This window comes from Dermochelys coriacea, chromosome 2 (genome assembly GCF_009764565.3).
Source record: "Dermochelys coriacea isolate rDerCor1 chromosome 2, rDerCor1.pri.v4, whole genome shotgun sequence".
Classification (NCBI taxonomy): Eukaryota; Metazoa; Chordata; order Testudines; family Dermochelyidae; genus Dermochelys; species Dermochelys coriacea.
The window spans coordinates 154,656,387-154,669,762 of record NC_050069.1 but is presented as its reverse complement, the minus strand read 5'-3'; the positions used below and the strand labels follow the sequence as shown (position 1 = coordinate 154,669,762).

The window sequence follows — 13,376 nt, the reverse complement described above, 5'->3', positions numbered from 1 at the left end:
TATGTGCCTGGCTGGATCTCTGGGGATATGGTGGCCCTAGCCAGATCACCTTTTTAGTGGTTGGGAAGGGATTTTCCCCACCAATCAAGACTGGCCTATTTCAGACTGGGTTTTTTACCTCCCTCACAGAAGCCCAGAGGATTGGCTGGTTACTTAGGCCAAGTCTACACCTAAAAATTAGATTGATCTAGCTACATAGCTCAGGGCTGTGAAGAATGTCACTCCCTGTGTGATGTACTTTGGTTTACCTAACCCGCACTGTAGACAGAAGAATTCTTCCATCAACCTAGCTACCACCTCTTGGAGAGGTAAATTAACTACATCCATAGAAAAAAAACCTTCTGTTGAGTAGGAAGCATCTATACCAGGGGTAGTCAATAGGTGAACTGTGGGCCAAATCTGGACTGCCAGAGGCTTTTGAATGGACCACAAAATCTTTTTATTTACTTATCATTATCATTAGTACTTTTAAAATTATTTACTCTGGAATCTGGACCTTGACTATACCTTGCCCAAGAAATTTGGACCTTGCCAAAAAATAATTGATTATCCCTGATCTACACTACGGTGCTACAGGAGCACAGATGCACTACTGCAGCTGTGCCACTATAGCTACTGTAGTGTAGACATATCTTTAGGGTAGTGAAGAGGAACAACAAATTTAAAACAAAAACAAACAAACAAAAACCAGCTTTGTTACAGCTTGCATCCAGTGTGAATGAATGGACTAAAAGGGTGACCTGAGCACCAGACTCAGGAGGGACTGACACAGACCGAAATTGGTTTGGGACAAGGGTGGTCTTAAGTTTCCGCAGACAGAGGCCTGGTTTATACTAAAAAAGTCAGGTTGACCCAGCTTCATCACTCCAGGGGTTTGAAAAATTCACATCCCTGTGCAATGTAGTAAAACTGACTAACTCCTGATGGAAGAATTCTACCACCTCTCAGGGAGGTGGATTATCTACACTGACAGGAGAATCCCTTCTGTCAGCGTAGGTAGCATCTAAACCAGGGGTGGGCAAACTTTTTGGCCTGAGGGCCACATCTGGGTTGCGAAACTTTATGGAGGGCTGGGTAGGGAAGGCTGTGCCTCCCCAAACAGCCTGGACCCTGCCCCCTATCCTCCCCCTCCCACTTCTTGCCCCCAGACTACCCCCCTCAGAACCACCAACCCATCCAACCCCCCCGCTCCTTGTCTCCTGACTGCCCCCTCCTGGGACCCCCACCCCAACCATTCCCCGGGACCCCATCCCCATCCAACTGCTCCCTGTCCCTGACTGCCCCCCAGGACCCCCAGCTCCTTATCCAACCCCTCCCCCCTTACCATGCCGCTCAGAGTGGCAGGAGCTTGCAGCCATACCACTGCCCTGCCCGCCAGGAGTGGTGGGCCAGAGTGCTTGCGCGTCATGCTGAGGCTGCAGGAGAGGGGGGACAGGGGGGGAGGGGCCAGGGGCTAGCCTCCCCATCTGGGAGCTCAGGGGCTGGGCAGGACAGTCCCGCGGGCTGGATGTAGCTCGCGGGCCATAGTTTGCCCACCTCTGATCTAAACTGAAGCGCTACAGAGGCGCAATTGCAGCTGTGCCGCTGTAGCATTTAAAGAGTAGATAAACCCTCAGTCACCTTCCTGAGTATCCTCATCCTCCCTACAAGAAGAGGGTTTAAAGGCACAGGCTGAGTCCCCAGTTGAAGGGTACTGGGGTAAGGCTGAGTGCCATCTCCCCCTCTTGGTTAAACTGGATAATCTTACCACACTGGACGCATATAACTGCCCGGTAGTTAAAAAGTAGGGTGGAAGGGCAGCTTCACTCTCATTCCCATATATATGTTTTGGGATTCATTTAACAGAGGTGTGGGCTGCTGCATGAAACCCATTCCTGTTGAATTTGTCCAGTTTTCTGCAGGTTTGGAGTAGTATGAGATTGTTGTATAATGGGCACTAAACACCAGGGATTTAGCAGAGACACTGGTTTTATGGCCCATTACAACAATTTCTAACACACCCTGCTGCAGGCTAACCCTTGATTGTCCTACGATTGCAGAGTTGTTAATCACTCACTTCATTTTAAGTGGTCTCCTACAACGTGGAACACCTTATGCTTAACAATGTGTCCCATCCTGTATTTAGCTTAGACACTCTGGTTATCTTCTCCAGGCCTGAGGAAGAGCTCTGTGATGCTTGAAAGCTTCCACCAACAAAAGCTGGTCCAATAAAAGACATTTCATCAGCCACATTATCTCTCTTATATAAAAATATACTGTATTGTAACCATATTCTGTTTGTGCATACAAACTTTAGATTGTTTGTGCATGTGTTAAATGCTTATTATATAGTATTTAAAAGCCTTTACATAAAAGTCTGTTTACTTCTAAAAATATGTATTATAATTATCACCAATGTATGAAATGAAAAACAATGATGAATTAGATTTCTAAGATGTTTCCTCAACATAATTTCTTTCTGAATTATTATACAGGAATATTACACAGTATACTAATTTGCATCGATTTGAACATTAAATTTTCCAACTGTGGCATGTCATTTGTGACAACCATCTGCTCAGACATCACTTTTCTCTTAATCAGTCCACTTAACATTAAAGTCAACAATAACAATTTCTACAGAGACATTGTAAAAGTGATAAAGTTGTTTATATTTTTGCAATTAATTTACCTACCACTTATGTTCTAACTAGATAACATTTCTGGAGCATGAAACAAAATAAAAAAAAATACAAAACTCAACGTAAAGTCCGAGTTCTTCAAGTTCTGCAAGTTCTTGCATAATAAAAATGTGTTACAGTTCTGATCAGAGAGCACTGGAATGTTATAAACTCTAATTTTAGTTAAAAAGATGAGTTAAGAGCTATTTCAAGAATCACAATTCAGTTTCTTTAATGAGAATGAAAGTTTAAAAGAGCTAAGATTAATCTTGGGGCACAACTCAGTTGCACACAACAGTATTTGTTTTTATCTCTTTAGATAGAGAGATAGAGAGATAGAGCATTGATAACTACACAAACAAAATCCCTTTGTCTTAAAATGAAGTTATTTATGTTTAAAAGTCCTGTACTCAAAAGTTAGGAAGTGCTAGGATTAAGGGTTGCACAGGCAATCATAATCCTTCCCCTTGTGTGTACGTATCTGTGACCCAAAAACCGCTTGATGTCAACTGGCTGAGCACACAGGGTGACAGGAACCACCTGGGTTCACCAAAAGAATGTCATGTAAGGTTTCTAATGACAGCCTATATTACACTGGTCATCATAATCATTGCAAGAGGTATGTATGGAAAATAAGTGAGGAGTTAGATATAGATACAAAAAATTATGTTCTTGAGGTCTGCAGTTAAAAAAGGTCATGCCTTGAGACAAGCTTCTCCAGACAGGAGCTGGGAAACACTTATCTCCATGGCTGCCCATTGTGTGTGTTATCATAGCAATCTGTTAGCATATTGAGTCAAAAGCTGCTTCAGAGATTGTGGAGACTTCAGAGGAAAATCAACAGGAAGAAGTAAATAGCTCAGAGAGTGGGACCCTATTTTCAGGTGCAGATCAAAGGTTTGGTCTAGTCTATCTAGGGGTGCAGAGACTTTGGGTAGGCTATTCTGTAGGAAAAAGGGAACATCCTGTGAGTTAAGTTTAGGCTCTAGAAAGGATGTTATGATTTTGTTTTATAAGTAACTATTTGTTTCCAATATTCTTACTGCCCATCATTTGAATCTCTATTCTTTGACAATATACTTATTTTTGTTTGTAGTATAAAAATATCTAAGTGCTGTGTGTTAAGTGGAGTGCTGACCCTGACTTAAAACTAGTAAGATGAGGTATATTATTCCTTAGGGAAAAGGGGATCTAAGAATCTTGAGAGTGTTCAGTGGAACAGAGGCTGAACACTACAGAGGAATGCTCAGAGGACTTGGCAGATTGTGTGTGCCTATCACTAACCTGAGAGACAAGACGGGTGAAATAGTATCTTTTTTTGGACCAACTTCTTCAAGTCTGGAGAAGAGCTCTATGTAAGCTCAAAAGCTTGTCTCTCTCACCAACAGAAGTTGGTCCAATAAAAGATATTACCTCACCCATCTGGTCTTTCTAATATCCTGGGACCAACATGGCTACAACAACATCACAAATATCACTAACCTGTACAACCAGAGTGAGGCCTGGAAGGCAGTGGTATGATATTTCCCACAACACCTCACCCAGAGCCTCAGCAACCATAAAGCCAGTATTCACCATACAGCAGACACTAAAGATAACCTCCTTCAGCACTGCAATGCCAATGTGTGACTACTTGCTAATCTGGAATACAAAACCTTTTAACTTCTTTCTTCCCAAAGCCTAAAGGACTAAAGCCTCATAGGGCCACCCTGAGGAGCTGTCTCTTGCATGACAACACATAGTTTGGTACCTTAAAGCAGTGGTTCTCAAAGCCGGTCTGCCGCTTGTTCAGGGAAAGCCTCAGGTGGGCCGAACCAGTTTGTTTACCTGTCACGTCTGCAAGTTTGGCCAATTGCGGCTCCCACTGGCCATGGTTCACCGGTCCAGGCCAATGGGGGCTACGGGAAGCGGCGTGGGCCAAAGGATGTGCCGGCCGCCCTTCCCGCAGCCCCCATTGGCCTGGAGCGGCAAACCGCAGCCAGTGGGAGTCGCAATCGGCCAAACCTGCGGACGCAGCATGTAAACAAACCGGTCTGAAAAAGCGGCAGACCGGCTTAGAGAACCACTGCCTTAGAGGACAGTGCTAACAGCCAAAATATATTGTTAGATGCAATACAAATATGATGTAGCGTAATCAGGGCCTCAATGCAATCTAATTTGCACATTTGCTTGTGCACTATGGATTTTCTTTACAATTCTCTAAAAATTATTCCTTGCACGGTCCTTTACTTTGACAACTGACAGATATTTTTCTTTTCATAAGAGGGGTTTCCCAAAGGTGTGTTTCAGAGGTCAAATGTCACAATGACCCAGAAAAAAATTACTGAATCAGATCCCCAGTTCCGCTCAATATTTTGACCTGAAGTTTATTTTGACAGAAATGACAGCCTTGACAAATGCCTATACCATTTTATGGGCTACAGTAGATAATAAATCTGAACTGAGAAGTGGACTAACATTTTTGTGATTTCTTTTTTTTAAAGATTCCTTATTCCTTCTTACCTGAATTAAAAAAAAACCTCATTAAAGCTATTTATTGTAATGATATTGATAGACTCCTTTATTTATTCATATTTTAATAATGTATTTATAATGTCCTTAATCAGAAATCAAGCTGAAATGCGATATTTCTGCCAATGAAGTATAAACCATTTGTGAAGGCTTTAAAGTAAAGCAGAAAATAAATCCTTACATGTAGCTCCTTGTTTACATATATTCACATGAAATTCTACCAAATAGCTGCAGGATTTCACATATTAAAGGTGAAAATTACTGTCAGGAATATTATCATGTTTTTGTCTTTTTCTTTTATTTTTTGGAAGGAAACTTATTACTTACCCAACATTTTCTGCATCTTCATCACACTCAGCCCTGTATTTGCAAGCCCCACATTTGGAGTGTTTTCTGTGAACTTCTGTTCCAGATCCTTCATACTCTAAATAAAACAAGGCAGTGTCATCAGAAAACATGACTTCTTTCACATTATTCTATGACTCTGTCTACACAAATTAGCTTGTGTCAGGGTTCCTTCCCCACTTTGAACTTTAGGGTACAGATGTGGGGACCTGCATGAAAGACTCCCTAAGCTTATTTTTACCATCTTAGGTTAAAACTTCCCCAAGGCACAAAGTCTTTGCCTTGGATTAGGTAAAACGCTGCCACCACCAAGTGATTTAACAAACCAACAATCAGGGAAAGGACCACTTGGAGTTCCTATTTCCCCAAAATATCCCCCCAAGCCCTTACATCCTCTTTCCTGGCGAGGCTTGAGAATAAACAAGATTAGCACAGACCAGCCTTGGATTTTTAAGGCCCAAAAAGCCCAGTCAGATTCTTAAAAAACAGAGCTTTATTAGAAGAACAAAAAAAGGTAAGAGAACAACTCTGTAAGATCAGAATGGAAGATAATCTTACAGGCAGTCAGATTCAAAACATAGAGAATCCCTCTAGGCAAAACCTTAAGTTACAAAAAGACACAAAACCAGGAATACACATTTCCTCCAGCACAGCAAATTTCACAAGCCAAAACAAAGAAAACCTAATGCATTTTCTAGCTAGATTACTTACTAACTTTACAGGAGTTGGAGGGCTTGCATCCTTGATCTGTTCCTGGCAAAGGTATCACACAGACAGACGAAAGCCTCCCCCCCCTCCAGATTTGAAAGTAACTTGTCCCCTCATTGGTCATTTTGGGTCAGGTGCCAGCCAGGTTACCTGAGCTTCTTAACCCTTTACAGGTAAAAGGACTTTGCCTCTGGCCGGAGGGATTTTATAGCACTGTATACAGAAAGGTGGTTACCCTTCCCTTTATATTTATGACAGCTTGCCTTTCAACAGGAAAGCAGCTTGTAGGCATAGCGTTGTCATATATTTATACCACAGTCATTAGCCTCACTAGTATTACTTCTTCCAAAATTGGGCAACAACTAAAGTTTGATAGACTGATAACAATTACAAGATAGCACACAAAAACAAAAGCAAAAAAAACAAACAAAAAACATTGCTTCATTGGCTATTTACTACTCCTTTATTGTTGTACAGAGTGATTTGCTATTGATTTTCCTCTGTTCTCTAAATCCAATACTAATATACATACTAGCTCATTTTAAGGAAACTTTATTTGACACTAACACCATATAAAACATGCACCTTTTAATGCCATTTAACTAGCAATTTAATGATGTTCAGGTAAAGAATGTATACATAGCCAAGCAGAAAGACAGGATAACATTTTAATTTAAGTTCTGTAATTATAGACATAGCTTCATATAACTATTTGTTACATGTAATGATTTTTTCCTCTATGTCCCTGAGGATAGATTTTCTTCCATTTTGTACTAGATTATACTAATTTCTCATAGTTCCAGCCTTATTCCTTTTCATGTTTAACATCATCAGTGGTTTAGGACATACAGAAGACCCAGAGCATTATCCTGATAAGATACTGAAAGAAATGAAACTTCCTGTAGAAGATAGAGCACATCTCCAAGGTTCAAAAATATTGGTCCTACAGGCAACAGCATTATTTTTGTGGTTCAGACTGACATCACAGCTCATCAGTCACATGGGAGGAAAATGTAGATCCACAATGTTCTGATGTAGGTTATCTAGAATTTGATAGATGCCTTATTTATAACTGTCAAGTATCAGAGGGGTAGATGTGTTAGTCTGGATCAGTAAAAGCGGCAAAGAGTCCTGTGGCACCTTATAGACTAACAGACGTATTGGAGCATAAGCTTTTGTGGGTGAATACCCACTTCGTTGGATGCATGTAGTGGGAATTTCCAGAGGCAGGTATAAATACAAGCAAGCAAGAATCAGGCTAGGGATAACAAGGTTAGTTCAATCAGGGAGGATGAGGCCCTCTTCTAGCAATTGAGGTGTGAACACCAAGGGAGGAGAAACTGCTTTTGTAGTTGGCTAGTCATTCACATTTTTTGTTTAATCCTGAGCTGTTTATAACAATTTATAACTGTTATGACACATTTGGTGGAATATCATAGTGAATGGTGTTCTCTTTTTTTCTCCACGAGTTCACAAAAAATATCAAGCTGATCAAGAAAAATATAGTTTTCAAATTCAAAGTGCAGAACAATGTAACCATAAGAATATTAAAATCTTCAAAGGTACAAAAAGTTCACAGGGCCAAAAGTATTGCATTGTTAGAAGGACATGGTGTATTTTAAAAGCATTATCACATATCAAACATTGCATGTCAGATCACTGTGAGTCTCTACACACTACAGGTTTCAGAGTAGCAGCCGTGTTAGTCTGTATTCGCAAAAAGAAAAGGAGTACTTGTGGCACCTTAGAGACTAACAAATTTATTAGAGCATAAGCTTTCGTGAGCTACGATGAAGTGAGCTGTAGCTCACGAAAGCTTATGCTCTAATAAATTTGTTAGTCTCTAAGGTGCCACAAGTACTCCTTTTCTTTCTACACACTACAGGATCCTTATACACCATAATGACTTATATTTCTGTTAATTGATTCTAAATTAAAAATTCCCCAGGAAAGCATAATATGAAAACATGTTTCATATTTCAAAGTTCACATTTTTTCTAAACTATTGTCACAGCTTTCTTGCCTTTATTAGTGGCCAAGTTAAAGCTAAATATAAAATCTACTTGAGCCAAACACACACATTAAAAATCAAACACATTTTAATATTAGATGGCCAATATAAATATAAAATTATCAAACACAACCAAAGCTGTGTCTAGTTATATTTTATAATACATTTCTATGTATGCTCAGTGCACCTTAAAGAATTAATTCTGTCTTTATCTTTTTAAGAACATAATTTTTTCCGTACTGGAATAAAAATAATATTGCAGAGAAATAGTTTAAAATAATGTGGTTAATTTAATTTTCTACAGTATTTTTTTTTTTACATTTGGAGTTCTGCAGCTAAATTTTCAATCTCAATAATACCATTAAAAGAACACTCTAATATAGCAATACAGTGAATTAAAAAAATTGTTTAAAATAATTTCAGATATTAACCTGTCCCTGAGTCACACTGCCAATTTTGGTGGTTTTTACAACCACATTTTCCTACTTTTAAAGTGTTTTCCTCTGTTTTGTTGACTTTTAAAAGACTCAAACAGGGGAAACTGACTATACTGTAACAGTGAAATTGACTATACAAAATACAAAATGTTGTCAAAGATATAGTAACAGAGAAAAATATTTTCTCTCATCTCCTTCTCTTATAGTGGTCTTGTGTGCTATTTGTAACAATAGCCAGTTAAACAAATTATGCCAGAAGTGTAAATTCTAAGTTGTTGGTATCCCTTAAATGCAGCATGCCTGGGAGTATGGAATAGGAAGAAGCCACCTTGTACCTATACATGGCTTCTTGGACCTTAGGTCTAGATGCACCTGGAGCAGGTAAACTGGGATTAGATAGACAAAGAGATGAGTAAAGTCTTGGCTCCATTTCTTACTCAGTTGCCAGCACAGCTGAAAAAGCATGAGGAGAGGTGGATGTAATAATTTATAGCTGATATAAATTCAGAGTGATAGATTCAAAGATTATAAAGACAGAAGGGACCATTGTCATAATCTAATCTGACCTCCTGTATAGCAGTGTTTCTCCAAGCCGGTCTGCCGCTTATTCAGGGAAAGCCCCTGGCGGGCTGTACCAGTTTGTTTACCTGCCACGTCCGCAGGTTCGGTTGATCGCGGCTCCCACTTGCCGTGGTTCACTGCTCTGGGCCAGTAGGGGCTGCGCGAAGGGCAGCCAGCACGTCCCTTGGCCTGTGCCACTTCCCGCATCCCCCACTGGCCCGGAGCCTCGAACAGCAGCCAGTGGGAGCCACGATTGGCCAAACCTGCGGATGCGGCAGGTAAACAAACTCGTCCGGCCCACCAGGGGCTTTCCCTGAATAAGCGGCAGACTGGCTTTGGGAACCATTGCTGTATAGCACAGGCCATAGGACTTTCCTGAATCAATTCCTGTTTGAACTAGAGCACACCTTTTGGAAAAACATTCAATCTTGATTTTAAAGTTTCCAGAGATGGAGAATCTATCAAACCCTGGGCTAATTGTTCCATGGTTAATTATCCTAATTATTGTAAATTCAAATCTCATTTCTAGTCTGAATTTGTCTATCTTCAAATTCCAGCCACAATATCTTATTATGCCTTTGTCTGCTAGATTAAGAGTCCTCTATTATCAGATTTCTATTCCCCACATATGTATTTATAAACTGTGATCAAGTCACCCCTTAAGCTTTTCTTTGTTAAGCTAAATAGATTGAGCTCCTTGAGTCTTGCACCATAAAGCATATTTTCCAACCTTTAAATTATTCCCATGGCTCTTCTCTGAACCCTCTCCAATTTATCAACATCCTTCTATCATAGATTTCAAGGCCAGAGGGACCAACTGCAACACTCTGGTCTGACCTCCTGTAGACTAGGACTTCCAGGCCATAGAACTTCCCCCAAAATAATTCCTAGAGCAGATCTTTTAGAAAAACATCCCATCTTGATTTAAAAATGGTCAGTGATGGAGAATCCACCATGGCCCTTGGTAAACTGTTCTAATGGTTAAGTATCCTCATTGTTAAAAATTTATACTTTATGTCTAGTCTGAATTGGTGTACTTTCAATTTCCAGCCTTTGGATCATGTTATATCTTTGCTAGACTGAAGAGCCCATTATTAAATATTTATTCCTAATGTAGGAACATATAGACTGTAATCAAGTCACCTTGTAACCTTCTCTTTGCTAAGCAAAACAGCTAAAAGAACGAGGAGTACTTGTGGCACCTTAGAGACTAACAAATTTTTTTGAGCATAAGCTTTCATGGACTAAAGCCCACTTTATCAGATGCATGCAGTGGAAAGTACAGTAGCAAGATATATATATATATACATACAGAGAACGTGAAAAAAATGGGGGTTGCCATACCAACTCTAATGAGACTAATTGATTAAGGTGGGCTATTATCAGCAGGAGAAAAAAAAACTTTTGTAGTGATAATCAGGATGGCCCATTTCAAACAGTTGACAAGGAGGTGTGAGTAACAGTAGGGGGAAAATTCTTGTCAACTGTTTGAAATGGGCCACCCTGATTATCACTACAAAAGTTTTTTTTTCTCCTGCTGATAATAGCCCACCTTAATCAATTAGTCTCATTAGAGCTAGAATTCCTCTATGTTGGATGCACCACTTTGTTGGTTAGGCAATTCTCATCTATATTATTTAGAAATTCTCAGGATGTTTTAACACTGGCAGCACGAGGCCTCTAGCATATGTAGATTTGGTAGAATTCAATTTTTATTTTTTAAATTTCAACAGCTAATATTGATGCTGATTTTTATGCATATTTTCTATTTTTAATCACTAAGTTTTCACACTTGAAAGAAATTATGGGGGGAACAGATAATAATTTAATGACAGTAGATGTGGAAATTCAAAAAGTTAAAGCTTTATAACCGTTAAAACATAAATTGTCAACATCACATATCAAAATATACACAGTAAATATCCTTAAAACAAACTGTGCTAACATTTGTGTTATCATCAACAGAAATATTTTTATCGGTTTGTGAGTGTACAGTGAAATTAATGTTTACCAACATTAACTGATAAAAATCTAATCCTTCCAGGCCTAAACATGTGTCACTCACATTAAAGTCCTCCATGATCACAGAGATCCCCCCTTCTACTCCCCCACCCCCCACATTAAAGATAGGTTCTAAGGGAGCTGGTCATCCTGTTCTCTAGTGTGATTTTGTGGTCTGTAGCAGACAACAATTAGTACCAATCTTGTGCTTTATCTGTGGGGACATTGATCCATAAACATTCAAGATCATTTTCTTCCAAGCTGTCAGTGACTCAGAAACAGGTAATACCATTTTTGACAGAATGTCACTCTCCCTCCCCTTTTACCTACTCGATCCTTCCTAAATGGGTTATAATAATTGATTTCTACATTCCAATCATGCGAATCATCCCACTAGGTTTTAGTAATACCAACTAGATTGAATTTATGCTCATAAATGAGCAATTCCAATTCCTCTTGTTTATTACCCAGACTCCTGGCACTGGAGCATAGGCAATTAAAGAATTTCTTCTGTTCACATCCTGTGTTGTCTTGATTAATTTTGTTCTCAGCATCTTGATTTTGTTCTCAATGAGTGCTCATTTGTTCCCTCTTTTCACAGTCTCATATATATAATAAAAATACATCAAATTAACATACACACACATACACACACAGCAGCCCAGGGTCGCTTTCTTGGTATGTCTACACAGCAACTAGACCTCTATGGCTGGCCTGTGCCAGCTGACTCATGCTCAGGGGGCTTAGGTTGCTTCATTGCTGTGTAGATGTCTGGGCTCAGGATGAAGCCTGGGCTCTAGGACCCTGCAAGGTAGCAAGGTCCCAGAGATCAGGCTCCAGCCTAAGCCTGGAAGTCTACACAGCACTGAAGCAGCCCTGTGACCAGCTGCGAGGTTTTCTTTGCTGTTGTAGATATACTGAGTCTGAATGTCTTCCAGGGCTACCCTGGGATAGTACAGCATACATATCCACACTTTGTTCAGGACTGTACCTAAAGTCACAATCCAGTACTATGAAACTGAAATACAAATACACTGTACGAGAGTGGAGTGACTAGTGTTTATGGTTAAGTTGTGGCCAGCCTTTATGTGACCATGCAGAAAGGACTGCTCTCTGACCTGCATGCCCTACTAAGGACTGAAGCCTCTGTGTTCTGAATACAAAGGCTGCTAGAGAGGTGTTCCTCTTAGGAGCAATTTATTTAAAAGGGGTTGGGAAATAGGGGGAACCAGAGCTCTATCACTCCTGCATGCTGACCATGTTGTGTGCTTCACCTCTTAAGACAGGTGTCTCCTATTGTGCTCCTCTCAGCACAACTAGGATGTCTCCAAAATGCCTCCCAATGCACCTCCTTGAGGCAGTGTAGCGACACAACACCCTTACTACAGGCTGTAGCTGAAGGCTACGATCTAGTGACTTGTCTGATTGACAGATTATGGAAACACTATTATGATGCCATAGTTAAGGCTGTGGTCTGTTTTGCAATCAGAAGTTGACTGCAGCATGTGTAGACATCCCTGAGCTAGCGTTGATCAAGCTAAGTACAATAACAATAGCAACAAAACTGTGGCAGCATGGGCTGTACAAGCCTGCTCATGACCTGGGCATAGCCTGTGTTGTTGCAGCTTCATGGCTATTGGTATTCAAGCTAGTTAGATCAACTGATCTGACTGAGGTGTAGACATACCCTTTGTTTTATATGAAAAACAGCATATTTATTCTGAATTTTCATATCTTTCGATAAAGTTGAATTTTCTGCTGGCTTGTGTAAGGAATGGTTACCAATGTGGAAGATCCTGTTCACTGTGAAACTGTTTAGCCAGTTTAGGAGCAGAATTCTCCTCTTCCACCCAGAGATCCACATCTCACTGATGGAACATCCATCATTCACCATAAAATACCACACAGCAACCTTAGCTCTGCTCCAGTAGGGAGGGGGCCAGCCTACCAGCACCTTTGCCTTCGACCATGAGATCACTATAGATGATGGCAGGAGAGACATCTTCTCCATTTAGTGTGGTTGTGAGTTTGGAGAAGGGGCGAGTTTGAAGACTGACGTGCCTTCTGAGGCAGAATTAAGGTAGGAGTGTGTTGTCCGGCGGTTGTTCTAGTGATGAGATGTGTGACTCAGGGTGGAGGAGT

The 13,376-nt window shown here is 40.3% G+C and overlaps 1 protein-coding gene across 1 annotated transcript in view; it reads right to left on the bottom strand.

Annotated features, from left to right (window-relative positions):
- TMEFF1 (transmembrane protein with EGF like and two follistatin like domains 1) overlaps positions 1–13,376 on the bottom strand; it is a 235,437-nt gene that overhangs the window by 49,210 nt on the left and 172,851 nt on the right. Inside the window, exon 5 of the mRNA XM_038390804.2 lies at positions 5,499–5,595. Within this exon, the coding sequence (XP_038246732.1) occupies positions 5,499–5,595 (97 nt within the window). The remainder of the gene's footprint in view (positions 1–5,498; positions 5,596–13,376) is intronic.